This window comes from Watersipora subatra, chromosome 2, assembly GCF_963576615.1.
Source record: "Watersipora subatra chromosome 2, tzWatSuba1.1, whole genome shotgun sequence".
NCBI lineage: Eukaryota > Metazoa > Bryozoa > Gymnolaemata > Cheilostomatida > Watersiporidae > Watersipora > Watersipora subatra.
In genome coordinates this window covers 2,847,604-2,871,776 of record NC_088709.1, presented here as the reverse complement: position 1 = coordinate 2,871,776, position 24,173 = coordinate 2,847,604, and the positions used below count along the sequence as shown (strand labels likewise).

General features: G+C 34.4%; 2 protein-coding genes across 2 annotated transcripts; both read left to right on the top strand.

Annotated features, from left to right (window-relative positions):
* The first annotated feature begins 1,484 nt into the window (after nucleotides 1–1,484).
* On the top strand, nucleotides 1,485–2,961 carry LOC137386760 (A disintegrin and metalloproteinase with thrombospondin motifs adt-2-like). The gene is made up of 5 exons (XM_068072892.1): nucleotides 1,485–1,512; nucleotides 1,926–1,976; nucleotides 2,106–2,261; nucleotides 2,428–2,604; nucleotides 2,842–2,961. Exons 2-5 carry the CDS (start codon nucleotides 1,931–1,933, stop codon nucleotides 2,859–2,861), a joined length of 399 nt encoding a protein of 132 aa, XP_067928993.1. The 5' UTR covers nucleotides 1,485–1,512; nucleotides 1,926–1,930; the 3' UTR covers nucleotides 2,862–2,961.
* A 15,073-nt stretch (nucleotides 2,962–18,034) lies between these two features.
* On the top strand, nucleotides 18,035–19,998 carry LOC137387246 (uncharacterized). The gene is made up of 7 exons (XM_068073586.1): nucleotides 18,035–18,051; nucleotides 18,348–18,393; nucleotides 18,838–18,888; nucleotides 19,019–19,153; nucleotides 19,252–19,410; nucleotides 19,578–19,754; nucleotides 19,979–19,998. Exons 2-7 carry the CDS (start codon nucleotides 18,351–18,353, stop codon nucleotides 19,996–19,998), a joined length of 585 nt encoding a protein of 194 aa, XP_067929687.1. The 5' UTR covers nucleotides 18,035–18,051; nucleotides 18,348–18,350.
* The last annotated feature ends 4,175 nt before the right edge of the window (nucleotides 19,999–24,173 follow it).

The window sequence follows — 24,173 nt, the reverse complement described above, 5'->3', positions numbered from 1 at the left end:
TTATATTGACACTTGAACTTTGAAAAGATCATTGAGATGAATGAAAAAGTCAAGGTCACAGCTATAGTGTCTACATAAAAAGGAAAATAGCCAAATTTTTTCGACTAAGGGTTGTTTATGAAAAGGCAGAGTGAGAACTTTTATTATTATTATTTTGAAAGTAATATAAGTTTAATGATTTGTTTTTTTCTTATCAGTGTGAAAGGAAATAAGTTGAATTGAGATAAACTTTGAGCTGCGCTCTGTGGTAGCTGGCTATACATGTTCTCATAACACTCTTATTAAATACAGATCACAGCTTTATATTAAATATTGTTTTCTGTTCTAATTATAACTGACTAGCAAATGAAAGACAGCTTTCTTGTTCTACTTTCAACTCAAGCGTTTTCAATGGTCTTTCTCCTGATGCAGCTTCTACCCAGCTGTAACAAATCCTCTAAAAGAATACTAATCAATACTTACTATGTGACAGCAGAGCATCTCTAAAAACGTGCTATCTTTAGCTTCATTGTATCTGAGTTTATAGCATCAATTAAGGCAAGTCTATTTGTCAGGGTCTCATTTGATTTGCTAACTTTCCTTTCAAACTGAATTAAAACACTTGGACATAATCTCTCTATGTTATCATCTAATGATCAGGAGTTAGTAGTTATCTCTGGTGAGTGTTTGGAGATAACAAAAACTTATTACACATTTTCTTGTCACTATAAACGATAAAATGATAAATACATTTAATTACTGGTACACTGACACATGAATGTACCATTCCATAATATTCAACTTTGCTGAATCAGATGTGAGTGACACATCCTCTTTTTTATCATTTCCGAAGCATTTATAAGTCATCAAGTTTAGCCATTTCTACTACAGCTATAGCATTAATCCATAGTTTAGATAGGAAGTGAGAGTGTACCATACGTCTTTATCCTTAGCCAAATCGCTATTGTTTTTTGTCAATGTACATGTTAGTGACAGGGTACCTCGTGTCGATGATAATTGATTGATTCTTGATAATCCAAAGTAGAGATCAATACTAAGATATATGCTTGGTTTGTAATCAGTTTCTCTGAGTGAAAAGGTATATAAGCCTGCATAAAAATGCTGGGAACACAATTTCATTTCTCTTCATAGACTCTCTGATCAGCTCACATACTTGTCTCACTGTAAGTTATTTGTATTTCTATATTTCCTTACAATAGATTTGAGATGTGAAAATCAGCCTCTGTAAATATTTCTGTACAAGTTACTGACATACTGTGTGGATTGGTCTGTTTCCAAGTAGTTTATTGTTTAACTAACTCAGGTTCCGTATAGTAATAATGAGAGAGAATTGATCAGCTCTCCAACATACACTTCTCTGCAGATATGTCGGATGTTTATCAATAGAGAGTTTACCAATAAATATATTAGTTTACAGTTTTCTGTTTAAATTTAAAGACATTTTAAAAATGTTGTGTTGTTTTTAGAAGATGAAGGTTCTCACTTTGACTCTGGTTGTAATCCTTTTGTTTGGTAAGTAATTATATTTATTGTATATAATATGGTGAATGATTATCTTTTTAAATCAATTTATAATTTTAAATTAGGCAAACTTCTTAATATTCTTAAAGACAGTGTAATTATTAAATAATTATTATTTATACAAAGTTTTAATTTTGACCTCAACTATTTCATTTGCTAAATATTTAATCATGAAATTGACACTGTGATCTAAATTACTTTTGCTGAAAACTAGTAAAAGAGTTATCTGCCCAACATTGTTGTTGATGCAACAACTCCTACTTGAACAAAAATAAAGATGCACTGGCGCGATGTAAAGATAATCCCATAGCATTGCTAGTTTACTTACCAGCGGGACAAGTTTAGGTTCTGACTATTTGAGAACTTATTACTAGCGTATTATATATTATATTAACTGTTTGTAGCTGTGATGGTGGATGCTGGAGGAAAGGGTAGTAAGAAGAGCAGTAGCAGCAGTAAGTTAAACTAGAATTACTCTCAGGCTATGAAAGTTGATTTGATAACCAATGAATTTGCAATACTTCTCCATACTGTTGGTTATGTTAGTGAGTCACATCTGACATCTTCATATCATAATTTTCTAGAAAACAGCAGCAAGAGCAGCCGTGGCAGCAGTAGCAGCCATGGCAGCAGTGGCAGCAGTAGCCGTGGCAGCAGTAGCCGTGGCAGCAGCAGTGATAGTAGTGACAGCAGTCGTGACAGCAGCGAGAGCAGTGAAGAGAAACCTGTTAATATCAAAGGTACGAAAAAATATTCTGTACTAGTTCAGTTCTTTTAGAGTTTCTATAATCTGGGCAATTATGTCTAAACGTAAACATCAGTATGACACATTTTCTAAATAACCAATTTTCATTAGACATCTGAATGTATTGCTCAAGGTGGTAAAATTACTGACTCTTCTCGCAGGATATTGGTCAAGCTGGAGCAGCTGGTCTGACTGTACAAGACAATGTGGTTCAGGAACCCAAAGTAGAACTAGAACATGCCTGAGCAAGTATGGTTCCACCAATGTTTACAAAGTTTCCTGCAAGGGTTCCTCTAAGCAGACCAGAGCCTGCAACACCCAGAACTGTAATGGAGATCGTAAGTTTGGTGATAAATTCGTATTGTCTTCTCTAAACAGATAATAACAGTATATTTTAATGTTGGAAATCATGCAGATCACATTCAAACAAATCTTTATGATAATCTCAGACAAAAATCTCTAATAATCTTACACAGAAATTTCAATAGTGAGAAGCTACAGTTACATGATCTCTAATGCTTAAATTGTTGAAACTAAAGACAGGAATAATTATTAGAGGTCACTGTATTTTACAGAGTATGGAGCCTACTACTAAATGACCGGACTTGAGAAGACAACTTCCCTGATACTATTTTTCATATGATCTGTGTAATGGGAGCGAAACCTTTCTGTTTTTATGTTCTATTGGTTTGATTTATAATTGGTTTATAATTATTAATTGATTTATAATTAATAAATATACACGTATATTGGCTGAACGCAGAACTCTCTTTTTGAAATCAAATCAGACAGATACGGACTCCATCAGCAGTTCTTCTTCTGAATACATCTAATTATAGACACTTTGAATCCTCTGTACTAAATGTAGAGGTTGTAGCATCTGGTTTTACACTGGGCATGGGTAGGGGGTTGTAGCATCTCCCTTATTTCTAGCCTTTTAAGTCAAAAAGCTGGGGCTATAAATCTTAACAGAAATGACAGTATTCTGTTACTATTACTATGATGATTGACAAATACAGAACTGTTGCATGTATATATCAGAAAAAAGGTTTACGCTTGCAACTTGTTAGGATGAATTTAATGCATTGTAACTGGGGAAGGAAGAAAAACTTATTGACAATAATAAACAGGTGAATGTTGAGCCTAGATAACTCTTAACATATGAAGAATAAAGACACATGACTAACTAGCTAATTTTTACTAACTGGCTACAGTTATTTATAAAGTAGAACCGGGTAAACATTGTAGCATGTGAATCAAACTGTGTCCATTTTACACTCTCAACAGTATCAGCATATTATGAGAATATTAAACCTCTTCATGTTATGTTCTGAGCAATGGTCAGCTGTAGAAGAAGTGATGTTCAGCCTTAGAGTTAGATATGAGTACACTCAATGAGGGGCATTGCTTGATTAGGTTGGTAAAAGCCTTAGAAATCAAGGATCTAGGTATAGGTCTGCCTGGTTTTATTGTTAATGATATCAATAAAGATTGTTACTAACGCTATGCTAATTTAATAAACTGAATGTTGAACCTTTTCATGTTATGCTATAAGATTAGCAGTACCCAAAGACTCCATCATAGCTAGCAAAGAAAAAGAAAAAGTAAAGAAATATCTCCCACTTGAAGTTGAGATTAAAAAGGGCGGACATGTAAGAAAAGCAGTAGTTATTGTAGTTCTGGGTAGCCATTGAAGCATTGGGTGCAATAACACCGCATGCCAAATGTGGCTTGTCCGCATACCGACAACAGTCAACACAAGCGAGTTGCAGAAAAGCCCTTTAAAATGAATAAGATCTGGTAAGAGACCCGAGCTTGAGCAGACTGCTCACTTGAGTTAACTGAGGAGAGGAAACAATGTTTTCAATTGTTTCGATACTCATATATTCGATATAATACATGTAAATACAATTTACTGATATACTCATATATATAGTATTATATATATAATTTAATGAACTACTTATGCAAATCATATTATATATAATAATTTATTGATTGGCTCATATATATAACTCGTGTAATAGTTATGTTCATCAATAACAATGACTACACTAAAATGATAAAGAGAGTATGCGTGTGTCTCATAATGTGATCTACAATTTGACTCACTTCTCACTGTAAGATTCTGATATTTAATCAAAGCCTTTACAACCTGTATAACAACTAAATGTTCTATAAAAGAAATAATAAAGTATTATATTTAATTATTAGGGAAAATCTTGCCTAAGGTACTATATTTATGTCGTCTGCTAAAAAAACTTTAATTATTCATCATAAACTTTTAGATATAGAGGAAGTAGCTAAGACAGAACTATTTTACAATTTGGTTCAACTCTTGTTGGCGGAATAAGATGTTAAAACTGAACACTGACACTAATCCAAAAGCTAGTAAACTGAACGAGGTAATATGAGTCATGATAGTTAGTGACGGCAGTGGATAGCAATAAGTAGCAATAGTTGATTGAAGTTAATGCCAGCAGTCAACAGTTCTCAGTGACTGCAGCTGATGGTAGTCAGTTCCAAGAGCTGACTGTACTTGGTGACCTTCAATACTAATACTCAGTGGTATCAGTTGCTGTCAGCCATTCATTGCATTTCTTTATACTTAGTGATAGCAGTAGATAACAGTCAGTGACAACGGTTGCACTTAGTGATAGCAGTAGATAACAGTCAGTGACAACGGTTGCACTTAGTGATAGCAGTAGATAACAGTCAGTGACAACGGTTGCACTTGGTGATAGCAGTAGATAACAGTCAGTGACAACGGTTGCACTTAGTGATAGCAGTAGATAACAGTCAGTGACAACAGTTGCACTTAGTGATAGCAGTAGATAACAGCCAGTGACAACGGTTGCACTTAGTGATAGCAGTAGATAACAGTCAGTGACAACGGTTGCACTTAGTGATAGCAGTAGATAACAGTCAGTGACAACGGTTGCACTTAGTGATAGCAGTAGATAACAGTCAGTGACAACGGTTGCTTGAAGTCAGTGAAAGCATTAACAGTAGGTAGTGAGTAGAATTCATTGAAGCTGTTGGTCTACTGATTATTTGATTTTCTGAGCAAAATGATAAGACCACTCAAGAAGGAGGAATGGAAGTACATGTATATACTACTTAGACAGTTACTCACATAACAAAAGAAAACTAAAATGTCTTCATACAAGTTGAATCTACTTTCAGAACAATCTTGCTTGGAGCGACTCGAGTAAATAACTTAGTAACCAAGTGTCTCTTAATGCTTTTGTGATTTTCACCTGTACTTGCTCACACCTCTGTGTGGCTATACCACAAACATGCTGAAAAGGCAGATATATAGTCTACAACAGAAATACATAATCATTTTTATGTGTATACATTTAGATTAGAAAATTGCTATCTATTTCAGGTTGCGACAGGCGCTAGATAGTCTGCAAGCATACCAATACAGCATTTCTACCATGTTGAGTAACATCCCCTAAAGCTTTACCGATTACTTGGTTATTCGTGATCCCCTTCTCACTATCACCTCGCCTACTGAGTAACACAGGCTGTCATATCTTATCTTGTATGACTCAGTCTGCATACAGTATTTTTATATTAACAAAAGTTACAATTTCACTGCTGCCGACAAGACTGTGACTCATGAACCCTTTTAGAAAGTTTTGAGAAATGAAATAAGGAAGTGGGCAGAGACAGGAAATGGGCAGAGACAGGAAGTGGGCAGAGACAGGAAGTGGGCAGAGAGAGGGTAAGATGTTAATAAAACATCCCTCTACATTTTTTCAATCATCTGCTAGGGAAGCTGTTTAATTTAAAGTCTTTCCAATCTCTGCAGCTTTATTATAACACTTTCTTCATAAAAGTTATGGTCAAAAAATGCTGTGCTGATTGTTGCTCCTTACAATTTTTGTAGTTCAAAAACATCATTTTTTTCACAGCCTTAAAACTTTGATTGTGTAGGCCTATTTAAATTCAAACTAAGGTTAATCGTAGACTCAGGTGATTGTACTTAGAGTTCATGAATGACCTAGTATACTTTTAATTGAGGATTTTATGTACCTAGTGTATTGTTGGTGTACGACAACTACACTTACCCTGTTAAACATATCTGTGTTGTGTAAGTAGTCGGTAATAATGCCAACATAACAACATGTTACGCTGTTCCATGTTCTACAGGAATCAGTTGATGTTTGTTCATTTATAATGTTTCTAGTTTAACTAAATGATTTGCAACTAGTGTAAGTTATACACAGAGTTGACTCAGGTTAATAAATATATAGCAGAGGTGAGCTTCATTCGAAGATTCAAAATGTATTTGTCAGGTAAAGGTTGACTTGCAACAAAATTCACATTACAGTTGTTTGTTATCAAAAAATCCACCATGTCTTACTCTGTTGTGTTGTAAGTTCAACACATGTGAAAATGTGATTACAAGCTCTTAAAAGCTAAAAAAACAAACAGTGAAAAAAACGGCCGTAGGTTGCAATCCCTTATTTTGATGACGTATTCAACTCGACGTGGTTATTATTATGTTATCACGTGAATTGAAAGGCCAATAAAAGGCTCAATATAACGCGTCTCATAGCACTAGTTTATGACAAACACTTCAGGTTTTACCGAAAAGCCCTTATCAAATATACATGCAGATGCTCACTACTTAACAGTTTCGTTTTAGCTTGGTCTAATCTTTTAGTCCTAATCTGATCATGTGACCCATATTTCCCCCCAAATGGCGCGAACAATTTCTGCAGCATTTTTCGACAATCGCAAGTGACCAACATGCTCCTCAGGTTTATCCAAGAATGAAATGCACATCTAGAGCCAAGGTTGAAAATTAAACTGATTTTTAAGCTTGGTTTTAAGATATCAGCTGTACTCAAAGTGACAGCATCACAATGATAATGAAATAGACGCGTAAGAACAATAGACATGGTTTTATTAAATGCGTGAAATATATTTGTGAAAATATTTCGACAAACGAGGTTTCACGAAAGTGTAAACAGAAAGACATTGTGTTCAACTATGTCACATTGAGTCGTTTTGAGAAGGGTTTCAACCTACGACCGTTTTTATGAAGGCTGCGATTAACTGTTAGTTTTTGAGCTTTTAAAAGCTTGTAATCACATTTCCACATATTTGGCACCTAAAAAACAGCAGAGTAAGACATGGTGAACCTTTTGATAACAAATAACTGTAATGTAAATTTTGTTGCAAACCAACCTTTAAGGTTTATAGCCACAGCTTCTTGGTGTGAAAGGCCCAATATAAGGAAAATGCTATGATCGCAGGTGACCCAGCACATTCAGAATGTTTGTAATTGGATGCATTCAAGGAAAAAATCTGCTGAGGGAATATGTATATTTAGATATGATTTCAGTTAAAAAGTTCTTTATTCAGCCAATATATACTTATTAATAGACAAATAATAAATCCAACTAAAAGAACATAAAAACACAGAAGTTATGCTCTCATGATCATAATAACAATAGCAACAGGGAAGTTGTCTTATTAAGTCCAGTTATCTAGTAATAGGCTCCATACTGTGTAAAATACAACAACCTCTAATCATTATTTCAGTCTTTAGTTTCAACTGATTAAGCTTTAGAGATCATTTAACAGTAACTCTCACTATTGAAATTTCTGTCTAAGATTACCAGAGAGATTTAATTGAATGTGAACTACATCAATTCCTATATTCAACCTAAAAATATTTTGCTATTATCTGTTTAGGAAAGACAATATAAAATCATCATCAAACTTACAATCTCCATAACACTTTTGAGTGTTGCAGGCTCTGGTCTGCTTAAAGAAACCTTTGCAGGAAACTTTGTAAACAGTGGTAGGACCATACTTGCTCAGGCATGTCCTAGTTCTACTTTGAGTTCCAGAACCACATTGTTTTGTACAGTCAGACCAGCTGCTCTAGCTCGACCAGTATCCTGTGAGAAGAGTCAGCAATTTTACCACATTGAGCAATGGCTTCAAATGCCGAGTGAAAATTTGAGTTTTTAAAAAATGTGCAAAACAGATGTTCATATCAGAACATAATTACCCAGACTCAAGCAACTTTAGAAAAACTGAACTAGTACAGAAATTTATTTTACTTCCTTTTATATTAACAGGTTGCTCTTCACTGCTCTCATTGCTGTCAATACTGCTGTCACTGCTGTCCCTGCTGCTGTTACGACTACTGCTGCCATGGCTCTTGCTGCTGTTTTCTAAGAAATTATGATATGAAGATAACAGATATGACTCACTAACATAACTCACAGTATGGAGAGGTATTATTAATTCATTGATTATGAAATCAACTTTGATAGCCTGAGAGTTAATCTAGTTTAACTTACTACTGCTACTGCTCCTCTTACTACCCTTTCCTCCAGCATCCACCATCACAGCTACAAACAGTAAATATAATATCTAATATGCTAATAATAAGTTCACAAATAGTCAGAACCTAAGCTTAACCTACAGGTAAGTAAATTAGGAATTCTATGGGACTATCATTACGTTGTGCCTGTACATCAACATCTTTTTCAAGTAGGAGTTGTTGCATCAACACCAATGTTGGGTAGATAACTCCTTTACTAATTTTCAGCAAGAGTACTAGTAATTTAGATCACTGTGCCAACTTCATGATCAAATATTTTGTAAATGAACTAGTTGATGCTAGCATTAAAAGTTTATACAAACAAAAATGTAGCTCAAGTTAAGATATAAATTGATAATAGTTCATACTATTATATATAATCTTTATTTATATACATAAATCTCAGTGTTTGTGATTCAGTCTGCGCTTTGGTTGACCCAGCTATTAAAATCTTGAAATGAAAAGCTCGATTCTTGTTGGATTTGAAATCGTGGATATTGCAACCACAAATTTCTAACCAGGCATCTAACCGCTACGCAATCCTTAGAATTCTATGGCTCTTATCATATACCTCATACCCTTTTCTCGACAGCACACGCTAAATGACATATTGATTAATACATTGCGCCCATAGGTTACGATGCCAGAGTTCTAAAATCTTTTTTGCCTGCCTCTATAAAACATGATGCTTTCTCATTCTTGCAATACTAGGGTGAATTTGTTTTCCGCCATACGATAAGAACAATGATTTCTCTCAAAATTAAAAGTCGGCGATTGTCGTACTGATTACGATGAAATAACAAAAATATCAATACACCATTTTGCTGCTATCTCATTGTTATCCATTGTGATAAAACTGGATTTGCAAAAAACTACGTGATGAAATTTTAGCTGAAAGTTTAAAGTTTACTAAAATACCCACTAAAACTCCCATCATGTATACTTTTAGTAAGCTAAATTCATTTAAATTGGATTCAGCGTTTATGTTACTCATCTGTCTAGAAGGTAAGAATCTGCATGTAACACATTGTAATGTTACATTTTCTTGCAGATCATAAACACAAAATGCACTAAAGTTATTGTTAGTAACTATAGTTACTAAGGTTAACATATTGTGTTGTTACTATTTATGAACGATGATGGTTTTGATGACTTTTACCAGGAAGGGATTGCATTAGATAATTACCATGGTTTTCTATACCACTCTATTCATCTATACGATATTTCTGACTTATGATGCCAACACTAAAATGAGCTAAAGTCATATAATTGTATACCAAACAATGTTTCATTGTAATCGTAGAAAAACAGACAATTTAGCAAAAACTTGCTAATGATTTCACATTTACTTTTAAACACCTTTAAAGTTTTATTTTTCCTCCTTATTTATTTCAACAAAACACTTTTATGGTTTGAAATTTAAAAGTTACAGTGGTTTGAAAAAGTTTGAAAACCTTTACAGTTGTTTTATTTTTTCTTTTAGTTCATTTGAACTGCACAAAAAACACTCTTCTCATGATATGAACTTTAAAAGTTACAATGGTAAATGTTGTTTATGTTAAAGGTTGACTTGCAACAAAAATCACATTACAGTTACTTGGTATCAAAATATTCACCATGTCTTAATCTGCTGTGTTGTAGGTGAAAAATATGTAGGAATGTGATTACAAGTTCTCAAATGCTAAAAAACGAACAGTTGATTGCAGACATTACGAAAACGCCGTAGATCAGAATCCCTTTTTAAAACGGCTCAAATGGGAAGTAGCTGAACGCAATGGCTTCTGTTTACACTTTTATGCAACCTCATTCGTCGAAATATTTTCACAAATGTACTTCACGCATTCAATAAAATCATGTCTATTGTCTTTACACGTCCATATCATCATCGTAATGCTGTCATTTTGAGCACTGATATCTCACAACCTACCATAAAAATTCGTTTAAGCTTTTAACCTCGGCTCGAAGAAGTACATATCATCATCTGATAAACATGACGAGCCTGTTGGTCTCCTGTGATAGTCAAAAATTGCTGCAGAAAATGCTCGCGCTGTTTTTCAAGAAGTATGGGACACATGATCAGATTATGACTAGATGATTAGACCAAGCTGAAACAAAACTGTGAAGTAGCGAACATCTATATTTGATACGAGCTTTTCGGTAGAACCCGAAGTGTTTGTCATAAACTTGTGCTACGAGTCGTTTTATATTGAGTCTTTTATCGGCCTTTAATTTTACGTGATAACACCACGTGTCAAAACAATAACCAAAATATTTGAGAACTCCATAAAAATAAAGAAATTCCAAACTACGGCGTTTTTGTGATGGCTGCGATTAACTGTTCGTTTTTGAGCTTTTAAGAACTTGTAATCACATTTCCATATATTTGCACCTGCAATTCAACAGAGTAAGACATGGTGAACCTTTTGATAACAAATAACTGTAATGTGAATTTTGTTGCAAGTAAACCTTTTAATAAAATAAATTTTCGGTCCAGAGACTTTTTATTACCCAGGCAACGCTGGGGATTCAACTAGTATATGGTAAACATAATTACATGTACTTACTTACTTGTACTTACCAAACAAAAGGATTACAGACTGAGTCAAAGTGAAAACCCTCTTTTTCTAAAAATGACAAAAACATTTCTTTAAATTTAAACAGAAAAATATTAACTAATAGACCACCTATTGGTAAACTCTTTATAAACATCACATACATCTGTAGGGAAGTAAATGTTGGAGAGCTGGTGAACTCTCTCTCATTATTACTATACGTAACCGAGTTAGTTAGACAATAAACTATTTGGAAACAGACCAATCCACACAGTATGTCAGTAACTTGCACAGAAATATTTACAGAAGCTGATATTTACATCTTAAATCTATTGTAAGGAAATTGAGAAATACAAGTAACTTACAGTGAGTCAAATATGTGAGCTGATCAGAAAGTCTATAAAAAGAAATGAAACTGTTACTAGCAGTTTATGCAGGCTTATATACCTTTCCACTCAGAGAAACTGATTGCAAACCAAGAATATATCTTAGTATTGATTTCTACTTCGGGGTATTAATAACCAATAAATTATCATCAACAAGAGGTATCCTGTCACTCACTCGTACTTTGACATAAAACAGTGGCAAGTTGGCTAAGGATAAAGACGTAGGGCACACGCTCATGTCATATATAAATTATAGATTACTGCTATAGCTGCGGTAGCAACGATTTAAGTCATTTTATTGTTAAACCCCGTTGATGGATTATAAATACTTAGGAACTGATAGAGAGAATGTGTCACTCACATTCACATCTGAGTCAGCAAAGTTGAATATTATTTAACAGTATATTCAACAGTCAGGTACAAGTAACATAATAAGTACAGATGAGGTTAAGACAGTTTAAGAAAATAAAAAAGTTAGGAAAATTTAGAGTTAGGCTATATGTTTGTATTAAAATTTTACGTTTCTTTTGTTCACATTTCTATTTCATCTTTCTAATTTCTCTAAAAGTTTCACAAGTCGTAGTTTAAATAGTAAGAATTGCTTCTTTTTAGCTTTGTCATACAAAGGATATGAATTAAATATATGAAATGTAACATTAATATTGTTACTAGTTTAATTCCCTACGTCGCACGGGTGATAAACTAAGTACCCAATGAATTTGTGTAAATTAAGCTAGTAACTGAAGCTAGTCTAAATCTTTACTATGATAAGAGCCGTGACGCCAGCTAGACGTTGCGACGGATCATGGTGTTACATGTCAGTTATGCTAGTATTTTCACAAACGCTGCATCAGTAGGTGCACAAATTGAGTAGTAGGTTGTATACTTACCCGGAGAATGGAGTTTCCGAGACCAAATCCAGTGCTAAGTAGATTTTTTTTCCTGAAACTTTATTGTTATAACTGGACAAACAAACACACATACACTGAGATGAACACTGAGAATAACATATGTAGATTATTATGTATTTGAATAAAGGTATTGAGTGAATAAGCGTTTTAAATTTTACAGTTGGCTTCAAGTGTTAACAGTAAGACTGACATATACTTAGAGTGCGTAAATAAATTATATCTGTACTAGATGAATTCCCGGTGTTGCTCGGGTAATAAAAAAGGTTGTTGTACAGAAAACTTACTTTTAATCAACATATTCAACATCAAAATTTGCTATTCTAGCTTTTAAATTAAGATGTTTATTTATATGAACATTATTTATTTATGTTTACTATGTTTGTTTCTGTGTAATTCATATCGTACCGACTGCAGTGCCTGCTACAGGTCTATACTAATTACAGTAGTCTTGTTGGCTATATGAGTTTACGCATTTTTCTCCATGTATGGGCATACCTTTTTCTTCTGGTATGACTTCATGGATCTTGCTTCTGGTATGGCTTTGCACATAAAGCTAACCGCGGTGTTTGACGTAAAGCTATGAAAGATTGGCATTTACTCCAAGTATGTACCAAACCTATTCCATGGTATGGCAAGTTGGAAAGTGTAGTGTATTTGGCGAATAGATTTCCACAAAACTAGAGGTTGTGACTACTAGTCCAGCTTGCTGTGGATTTCTCTTTCTAAAAACTTCATCGCTACAGCTGGACAGGCGAAGTACCAACGAATGGATAGATGGACAAACCTTGAGATTTATATATATATAATATATATTAAGTTGCTAGCTGAATTTCAATCGGCTGCTCTTACAACGGACCTACGCCCTGATGATGAGGAAATTGACTGGCACACGAAACCTCTTCATGGTGCTTACCACCAACAAATATCTAAGGTTGGCGATCTTCACCAGACATATATGTGGCTGAACAAAGGAAACCTAATGGCCAATACAGAGTCGCTAATCATGGCAGCCCAGGAGCAAGTGCTCCCAAATACCCAATGACTACAATATAGCCAGCAAAGAAAAAGAAAAGGTAAAGAAATAGCTCCCTCTTGGAGAAGAGATTGAAAAATGCTGGAATGTAAGAACAACTGTAATCCCAGTAATCATTGGGGGCACTGGGTGTAATAACACCAGCGCATAAAATGTGGCTTGCCCAAATACCAACAACAATCAACTCAGGTGAGTTGCAGAAAAGTGCGCTATTGAGAACAGCTAAGATCTTGAGGCGAGTGCTCAAACTCCCAGGTCTCTGGTAGGAGACCCAAGTTAGAGCAGAATTTACCACCCATACGGGGTATCCGGGGTGAGGAAACAATTTATATATATATATATATATATGTGTATATATATATATATATATATATATATATATATATATATATATATATATATAGATGATTACATATATTATATATTTTTATATCTATATCTATATTTTTCAAAGTCCGTCTGTTTTCTGGCTATAGCTAAATAGAACACCTAAGCTGGACAACAATACAGACTCAAAGTCATGGCTTACCGTCATTGGAAGCCTAACCTTATTAACTAGCTTAGTGGAATTTATGCCAGGCTACTAGCTTGAAAGGTACAGTTGTTTGACAAAGTGTTAAAACCTTTACAGTGGTTTTTATTTTTCTCATGATAGTTTGAAAGTTAGAATGGCAAATGTTGGTATACCAAACACAAATCAATTTTCGGTCCAAATACTCTTCTAATACATGGGTAACGCCGGGTAGCACAGCTAGTTTATATATAAATCTCAAGGTTTGTCATCTGTCTACTGATAGCAATAACGTTTTCAGAATGAAATATGTGCTCCGTACTGAATTTGAACTCATGAAGCTTGCAACAGCAAGCTAGCAAGTACACACTCCTAACTGCAAGGCTAAGCTGCTAAGATCATTTTTAGCAATTTTATCTACTGTATCTTTATCACTAAATGAAAATGCAATTTTTATTAATAATTGATGTTACCTTTTGCATTTTTTTTGCTTTCAAAATTTTTTTAAAAGCCATTTCAAAATTCATTACTTTCTTTTTTAATTTTTAATTTTCAAATGTGACATTTCAATTTCAAATGTCCTATTACCAGCTCCAATTTTCTGTTCTTCTTTGTAGCAATTGCTAAGAACTAACACATTTAAAACTTGTAAACCTGAACTGTTATATTATTTTGAGTTGGCATTGCATCTACCTTCTCTCTCCATTCGATCAGTATAACCTGGACTGTTATATTATCTTGAGTTAGTATTGCATCTACCTTCTCTCTCCATTTGATCAGACAAAGCATTCGACAAAATCAGTCTGATATCTCATTTTTTAATGTTTTTGCCAGTATCATCGTATTCAAAAGTTGATGATAGCTTTGGTTACAACAGTAACCTTTTTATTCACACACTTCTATGTAATCATTGCTATTTTCAACTGAGCATATTCATGATATCTATTTTGTTTTTTCTGTTTGTAATAATTGTATCAGTGTCAAATGATTTTCCAATGTAGTCATTGTAGCAAAACAGACTACCTAGCCGAGGGGTCTGCAGCCTTTCCACTCACAAGCCATTTGGACCCTTTTTCCGCAGGAAAGAACGCAATGGGAGCCACAAAACCCCTTCGATATTTTAAATTAAAAAATACATAAATACTACACACAACGTTTTTGTTTAGCTTTTAATGCTTTTATACCACGTTTAAAACATAAAACAAAAAGATGTGGCATGTATAATGATTTAACTGCTGAGAAAAAGTTACACTTTTGCAAAGAACAATGAAAGAGCTATTAAATAGCTAATAATAACGTGATCGTAACATGAAAATATAATGTTATAAGAGTACTTTTAAACAAATTACAACTTCATGTTTAATTCAGTCCTTCTTATAACAAAACACCAAACTTAAATTCTAACTGCAGCAAATTTCATTCATGCAGCGATTTTTGCTCAAATTAGCTTTACGCATCAGTTCCGAAATGGTCTTTTTTCTCTCATCTCCCTCTGGATATTTTTGAGCAAAGGCTGCGTGTTTATTCTAAAAGTGTCTTGCGACATTTGACCTTTTGTTTGCAAATTTCTCATTACATATTAAGCAAACTGGTGAACCATTCACATCAGCAGTGAAAGCAAATGAAACAGCCCACGTAGGATTAAATGTTTTCTTTTCCTCTGTCACTTTTTTTCCGCAGTATTCGCCATAGTTTGCCTAACTGGGGTAAAAAAAATCGAGAAGTGTCGTGCCGGCTGATTTTGGGGATTTTATTGGGGCATAAATAATGATAAATAACAAGCGACAATGTTTGATTTATCACAATAATTACAATTTTTTAAGTTATATTACAAAACCTAGCGATGAAACTTCTATATTTTTATGAACTAGAAATTCCACTGTCATACAGCCCACGACCAAAGTTATATTGGAAAAAAGAAAGGGTACTGATGGTTGAGAAATGCAATATTAGCAGTCAAATAGGATAATTGCAATGGTAGCTGTAATGTGCTGGGTGTGGGTGTTATTATACACAACAAATAGCAATAATGAAAGGAAAAGATTATATGTTTATATATCTCCTCCTGCAAAAAGAGAAATGCAATATCGGCCAATTTTAGAAGGAAAATGCACTGATATAGATTTTTAGAAAATCTGTACTACGTAGCCATTGTTTTGTAGTCATCCAAACCTATAATTAATTATTGTAATGAGATCTCATTAAAACCGTTAGAAAAAAAAATCATCGTCTTTCTCTTTAGGCTACTTACACTGCGTTAGATTTTTAGAAAATCTGTACTACGTAGTCATTGTTCTGTAGTCATCCAAACCTATAATTAATTATTGTAATAATCTCATAAGAACTGTTAAAAAATATCATCGTCATTTCCTTTACTTATACTGCGTTGGACATCAGTTAGAATACGAAAGTACTCAAATGTGTCAGCAGATGAAATTGAAAATAAAAAAATTGAAATCGACTAGAATGAAACGATTTCTGTACTCCTATGTTAATTGCCGAAACCTTGGGAACAATGCTGTAGACTGGTGAAAAGTGCACGTTTTTTGTGTGAAATGCGCAAGACTTTATCGTTCTATTCTCTGTTCCTCGGCGTTTCAATTTTCGGTCTTAACTTTTATTAAACCAAGCTTTTCAAGCGTTTTGTGACGATTTTCGTCCTAATAAATCTGTCCATTTATGTATAATCCGATCAGATGGGTTAGTTTTAGGAATTTGCGGTAACCTTTCAAAGGCTTGGTAACATATTTAAATAGGTTTATATGCGTTTTGTATCATTATTATACTTAAAGGACTTTACTAAAAAATAGTTAAATTTGTTGATAGGATTTCGTTTCAAGGGTTTGGTGACGGCCGTTAACGGATAATTTTTCGGAAGTTGTGTGCACATGTGCATTTATCATAATTCTTCCAATCAATCGTTTCACTCTTGTTTGGTCGTGGGATAAGTATATAGATAAATTATATCTAGAATGCCATATTCCTAAATATATAAATAAATTATATCTATAATGTTCATGCTATGTATCTACAGCACCATACACAAGTTTTATCATGTTTATACAGAGTAGGTGAACTTATCCTTTGCTAACTTTCTTTCCACAACTGAATTAAACAACTGCCTTAAAATTATTCCTTCAATATTACCCAAATTCAATGATCAGGAGCTAGTTATTATGTCTGGTTGACACAGAGAGTTTTGGGAAGTTCGTAGCTAGGATATAACATAGTACTATTGGTTGCTTCTCTGTCAGTGTAAATGATAAATATACATTAAATATATATTAAATATTTCTAGCTTCATTACTACTTATTTTATTAATTGTATCTTGAATTTGAATATACTGTTAAATAATATTCAATTTTGCTGAGTCAGATGTGAATGGCACATATTTGATTTGCTAACTTTCCTTTCAAACTGAATTAAAACACTTGAACATAATCTCTCTATGTTACCATCTAATGATCAGGAGTTAGTTTTTATCTCTGGATGACACGGAGAATTTTAGGAAGTTCTTGGGGAGGACGATAACTTATTACACATTTTCTTGTCGCTATAAATGATAAAACGATAAATGATAAATACATTTAATTACTAGTACACTGACACATGAATGTACTATACTATAATATTCAACTTTGCTGAGTCAGATATGAATGGCACACCCTCTCCATCAGTTCCTAGGTATTTATAATCCATCAACAAAGTTTAACAATAAAAGAGCTTTAATAATTTCCACTATGGCTGTAGCATTATTCTATAGTTTATATGACATGAGCGCTGTGCCCTACGTCTTTGTCCTTAGCCAACTTGCCACTGTTTCATGTCAATGTACGTGTTAGTGACATTGTTCCTCTTTTTGATGATAATTGATTGATTATTGATAACCCAAAGTAGAGATCAATACTAAGATATATCATTGGTTTGTAATCGGTTAGTCTGAGTGGAAAGGTATATAAGCCTGCATAAGAATGCTGGAAACACAGTTTCATTTCTCTTTATAGACTCTCTGATCAGCTCACATACTTGTCTCACTGTAAGTTACTTTGTATTTTTTAGTTTCCTTACACTAAGTTTGAGATGTGAATATCAGCCTCTGTAAATATTTCTGTACAGGTTACTAACATACTGTGTGGATTGGTCTGTTTCCAAGTAGTTTATTGTCTAACTAACTCAGGTTACGTATAGTAATAATGAGAGAGAGTTCACCAGCTCTCCAACATATACTTCTCTACAGATATATCTGATGTTTATCAATAGAGAGTTTACCAATAAATATATTAGTTTATAGTTTTCTGTTTGAATTAAAAGAAATGTTTGTGTTATTTTTAGAAAATGAGGATTCTCATTTTGACTCTGCTCGTAATCCTTTTGTTTGGTAAGTAATTATATTTATTGTATAAACTATTATATAATATGGTAAATTGTTATCATTTTAAAGCATTTTATATATTTAAACGTAGGTAACCAAAGTTTTGGGTATTTTTAAAAGTAATATAATTTTGCTATTTGAAAAAAAGTCAATACTTTTTTTCAACTTTTAATTTTAATCTGAACTATTTCATTTGCTAAATGTCTCATCATGAAGTTGACACAGTGATCTAAATTACTAGTACTCTTGCTGAAAACTAGTAAAAGAGTTATCTACTCAACAATGCTGTAGATGCAACAACTCCCACTTGAACATAGATAAAAATGCACAGGCGCAATGTAGTAATAGTCCCATAGAATTCCTAGTTTACTTACCAGCGGGACAAGCTTAGGTTCTGACTATTTGAGAACTTATTACTAGCATATTATATATTATATTTACTGTTTGTAGCTGTGATGGTGGATGCTGGAGAAAAGGGTAGTAAGAAGAGCAGTAGCAGCAGTAAGTTAAACTAGAATTACTCTCAGGCTATGAAAGTTGATTTGATGACCAATGAATTAATAATACCTCTCCATACTGTTGGTTATGTTAGTGAGTCACATCTGTCAATTTTTATATTATAATCTCCTAGAAAACAGCAGCAACAGCAGCCATGGCAGCAGTAGCAGCCGTGGCAGCAGTGGCAGCCGTGGCAGCAGCAGTGACAGAAGTGACAGCAGTCGTGACAGCAGCGAGAGCAGTGAAGAGAAACCTGTTAATACCAAAGGTAAGAAAACAATCTCTGTAGCAGTTCGATTCTTCTAAAGTTGTTAGAATCTGGGCCAACTTGTCCTGATACGAACATCAGTATTGTAAATTTTTTAGAAAACAAAAGCAGCCAGAAGAATGGTGACAGCAGTGGCAGCAGCAGCAGTGACAGCAGTGACAGTAGTGACAGCAGCCGTGACAGCAGCAGTGACAGTGGTAGTGACAGTGGTAGTGACAGCAATGAGAGCAGTGAAGAGAAACCTGTTAATATTAAAGGTAGTAAAAGAAATTTCTGTACCAGTTCAGTTTTTCTACAGTTGCTAGAATTTGGATCATCATGTTCTGATATGAACATCTGTTTTGCACATTTTCTAGAGAATCAATTTTTATTAGAAATCTGAAGTCATTGATAAATGAGATAAAATTACCGACTCTTCTTGCAGGATACTGGTCGAGCTGGAGCAGCTGGTCTGACTGTACAAGACAATGTGGTTCAGGAACCCAAAGTAGAACTAGAACATGCCTGAGCAAGTATGGTTCCACCAATGTTTACAAAGTATTCTGCAAGGGTTCCTCTAAGCAGACCAGAGCCTGCAACACTCAAAAGTGCTATGGAGATAGTAAGTTTGATGATAAAGTTGTTGTGTCTTCCCTAAACAGATAATAACAGAATATTTCAAGGTTGGATATAACAGTTCCTGCATGTAGTCACATTCAAACAAATCTTTATTATAATCTTAGATAGAAATTTCAATGTAGAGGAGTTACAGTTACATGATCTCTAAAGCTTAATTAGTAGAAACTTAACAATGGAATAATAATTAGAGGTTGTTGTATTTTGCAGAGTATGGAGACTACCACTAGATAACTGGACTTGAGAAGACAACTTCCGCGTTACTATTGTCAATATGATCATGAGAGCATAACTTCTGTGTTTTGATGTTCTATTGGCTTGATTTATGATTTGTCTCTTAATAAATAAATATATACTGGATGAATGAAGAACTCTTTATTATTAATGGAATCATCTCTAAATATACGGACCTCCTCAGCAGTTCTTTCCTTAAATGCACCCAATTATAAGCATTTTAAATCTCTTACACTGAGTGCTGGGCTCCTAGCATCTTCCTTATCTTAAGGTTTTTAAGCTAAGAACTAGGGCTGTAAACCTTAAAGGAGTTGGTTGTTCTGTGACAATTAATAAATACAGCTATTAATTTTATTGCAACCTCAACTCGTGGGCAGCGCTTGATTACATTCATGCACATAAGTAACACTGAAGAATTTTAGTGGCAGCGAAAGCTTATTCATACTTCCTACATAAAGCCATGTACAAAGCGTGGAGCTGCCACTTGCAACATCTCTTTAACCAATGGGCTACATCACAAAGTTTGACATCATTATATTGTTCAGAATGTCTTCTGTCTAACTGCAGGGTATAAACAAAGAGATGAATATCTCGCTGAGCATGTTTATCTAGTGATAGTCGTTTGGTATTTAGTTTGAAAACCTTTGTTCTTCATAACACGGTGGCAACAATTTAGCATTGATGACTCCTCTTCTTTGAATTAGCCAGGCTCAATTATTATGATCCAAACAGATAGAATGCTTTCCATTAGCTATTTTAATTTTGTTGAGTAATGCAGCCATATTCTGCCAAAAAGTCTCTTTCAAGTTCGAGTGTCCACTATAAGCTAGTCAGAGCAGCACATTAAAAGATTTGTACATATCATTCACTCCTTTACATAAACGTCCTTCATCTACTTCTGCATAGCTTCCATTTTGCATTTTCATAAAACAAGGCCTTGGTACTTGTTTGTTGCAAACTAAACATCTTGTTCCGTTTTTTATATGTTTGCCATCATTTATTTTTGATGTGTATTTCTCTAGAGAAATCCAGACAATCTCATGCACTAAGTATGCCAGTTCCTTTACAGTATGTGCAATCCAGCACAAAATAAACGCCCGCTAGGTCTTCTCAGTTGCCATAGCCCAGAATGGTTTCTTACTTAACATATCAATCTATCAGAGAAAAGTACTTTTTCCCATTGATCTGCCGTCCAAAATTCGGCCTGATGTGTTTACATTTCTTTTTCCTGCCTTTGTATCTTTGCTAAAAATAGCTTACAGTTTTGTATCCACATTTGGCTGTACCACAGCATTTACTGTGATATTAACTGTTAATTATCTCTGATGCAGTGATGTCGGCTCATAAATATATTTAGGTCAACTTCTATGTTATCAGTCTTTAGAATTTTAGCCTCCTTGTGTGTTTACTAGTACCATGAAATACTGTTGCCATGGAAACAAATGAGAAGTAGAGAAATAAGCTAAACTGAGAGGGGTTAATACAGAAACTGACATTGCTATTCTTGACCGAGTAGACAAATCCAATCTGTGCATTTGAATGACTCGACCAACTGAGCCGGTTGCACAAGCTAAACAGAGTCTCAGCCTCCAAAGACCTTTACTTTATAAGGAATTGATATGAGTAGACAACTCCACTGTACCTACATGCAGCTTCATCAAGCAATACAAAACTTTCCTTTTTAGGTCTGTATGTATGTGTAAATGTATATGTAAATATATATGTAAATGTATATGTAAATGTATATGTAAATGTATATTTTTTAATGTATATGTAAACGTATATGTAAACGCTTATGTAAACGTATATGTAAACGTATATGTAAACGTATATGTAAACGTATATGTAAACGTATATGTAAACGTATATGTAGACGTATATGCAAATGTATATGTAAATGTATATGTAAATGTCTGTATATTTGTAAGGTGTGTGTGTGGTGTGGTCGAACGGTCGTACGAAGCAAACTGAATTATTATGAGTAGTAAATAAATCAATAAAATTAACTAAAACTTACTACTCATTAAATAAGTTAACGAGTAGTAAATTTAATTACTAAATGAGTAGTAAATTAATATTTACTACCAACGGAAGGTCACGTGAACGTTTGTCTTTTCTTGCCACCTAGACAATTGTTTTCGCTTCGAAAATTACCTACTAAATTTCTACTTCTAAAAGGTAAGTACTTCTCATTCAATGTTGTATTGTCTATGAATTGCTACATCTACACTACTTGAAAACGTTGCATTTGCTACTGTAGGTGATAGTAAACATGTTCATTTTGTTTCATGGCTGAGTTACTTAAATCTTTTTCTAGCTACGAGTACTACAGCTACTACAGATCTTGCACGGGTACTCTGAGTGTTGCAATAGGTGACGGCGAGAAGAAAGAGAACAGCTGGTATCGACTTACTGTCACCCGGCTTTAGCCATGGCCAGCTGTACGTTGCCTGCTCAAAAGTAGGCACAAACCGAAAACTGTTTGTTCATACACCCGACACAAAAACAAAAAATGTTGTCTATCCGCAAGTGTTGCGTTGAATTAACATGGTGTTATTGTTATTTCATGCTTGCATTATGTCATGCTATTATCTGATATACCTACATATTATCTGTATGCAGTATTTTCTAACATATTTTACAGTATATATATATTTTCATGCATTCGTTTTCCTCATTGCATCTCATAAAAAGGCTATCATGTTGACGTTATTGTAAGGTGCTAATGCTGTATCTGCCTTGACATCATACTGTCTGCAATGTTATACATATAAATTTTATTAACACAACCACATTACTGCCGCACTGATTGTATATACCATGTCTAAACACAGTCTTTAGACAAAGAACTGGTGAGACATGATTAGTGTCTTAAGCATGTAAAATTCTCCATTCAATAAATGCTGGCGATAGCCAAATATTTTGTAGAATTTCTTAGAAAATGCAAAACTTTTCAATACTGCCAGCTTAAACAACTTCAGTTTGCCTAGCAATGTCAATTTCATTATCAGTTCTCTGTACAAAAGTAGCACAACTCCAATTTGAGCAGTTTGAGATTGATGCATTGTAGACCAGCTGTAAAACACATTGTAGTTTTTCATTGTTCTCCCCAACATTATTGACATGTATGACCGCATATGTGTATGCATACTCTGATCAGGGCAACAATTTCAGTAAACTGCATATTTGGATTTGTTTCACAGTATAAAAGACAACTCTCAATAAACCTCTTGCTGTACGTGAATCTGTGTTCCCGTGGACGAGTAATGCAGCTAGCGGTTCGGGTTTTGGGCCTTGACGTCACTCGGGAATGCCCGTGAGATTTTTTTCGCCCTGAGTGCGTCGGGAGTCTCCAGTCGCGGCGCTCCGGATGAACGAGTTGGTAAGTGCGAAGCGATTGATTGTGAAGCAATTGAGTGCTAAGCAATTCATTGCAAGGCAATTGATTGCGAGGTAATTGATTGCAAGTGCAAGTGAAAGCGCGCGATCGTCAACTGCAAATATAGATGGGTATGAACGAATGCATGAATGTAGATGCACTAATCTAAAACATTTACTAGATCTTACACGCATCTAGCCGTAAAACACATTGCGGATTTCCATTGTTTTTTCCAACATTATTGATATGACATTATGACTGCATATGTGTATGCATACTATGATTGGGACAACAATTTCAGTAGGCTGCATATTTGGAGTTGTTTTACAGTGTGAAAGACAACTCTCACTAAACCTCTTGCTGTACGTGAATCTGTTCCCCTAAACGGGTAATGCAGCTAGCATATACATGTATATATAAATATATATAGCAGCCTGAAGATTGACAAAGGAAATCATGAAACTGCCAGTAGCTGCAAAAATAAGTGCAACTATTTTCCATTACTAGTACTATATATGTACTAGCTGTACTACCCGGCGTTACCCGAGTATTAAAATCAGCTTATAAACAATGAACAGTTATAAGCGTTGCCTGCCACTTGCTATCAACCTGGCACAATGTCAATAGATAATTTGAGTATGCTTACTAATCAGAGCTACTCTTCTCCATGACGTTACGCCATCACGCTGCATAGTAACGGAAATCGATGGCATATTTGCTCCCGTATAGCATCATATATCACCTAGTGAATCTATCAATCTCGTGTGATATGGTAGATTGGTAATGCGTTGT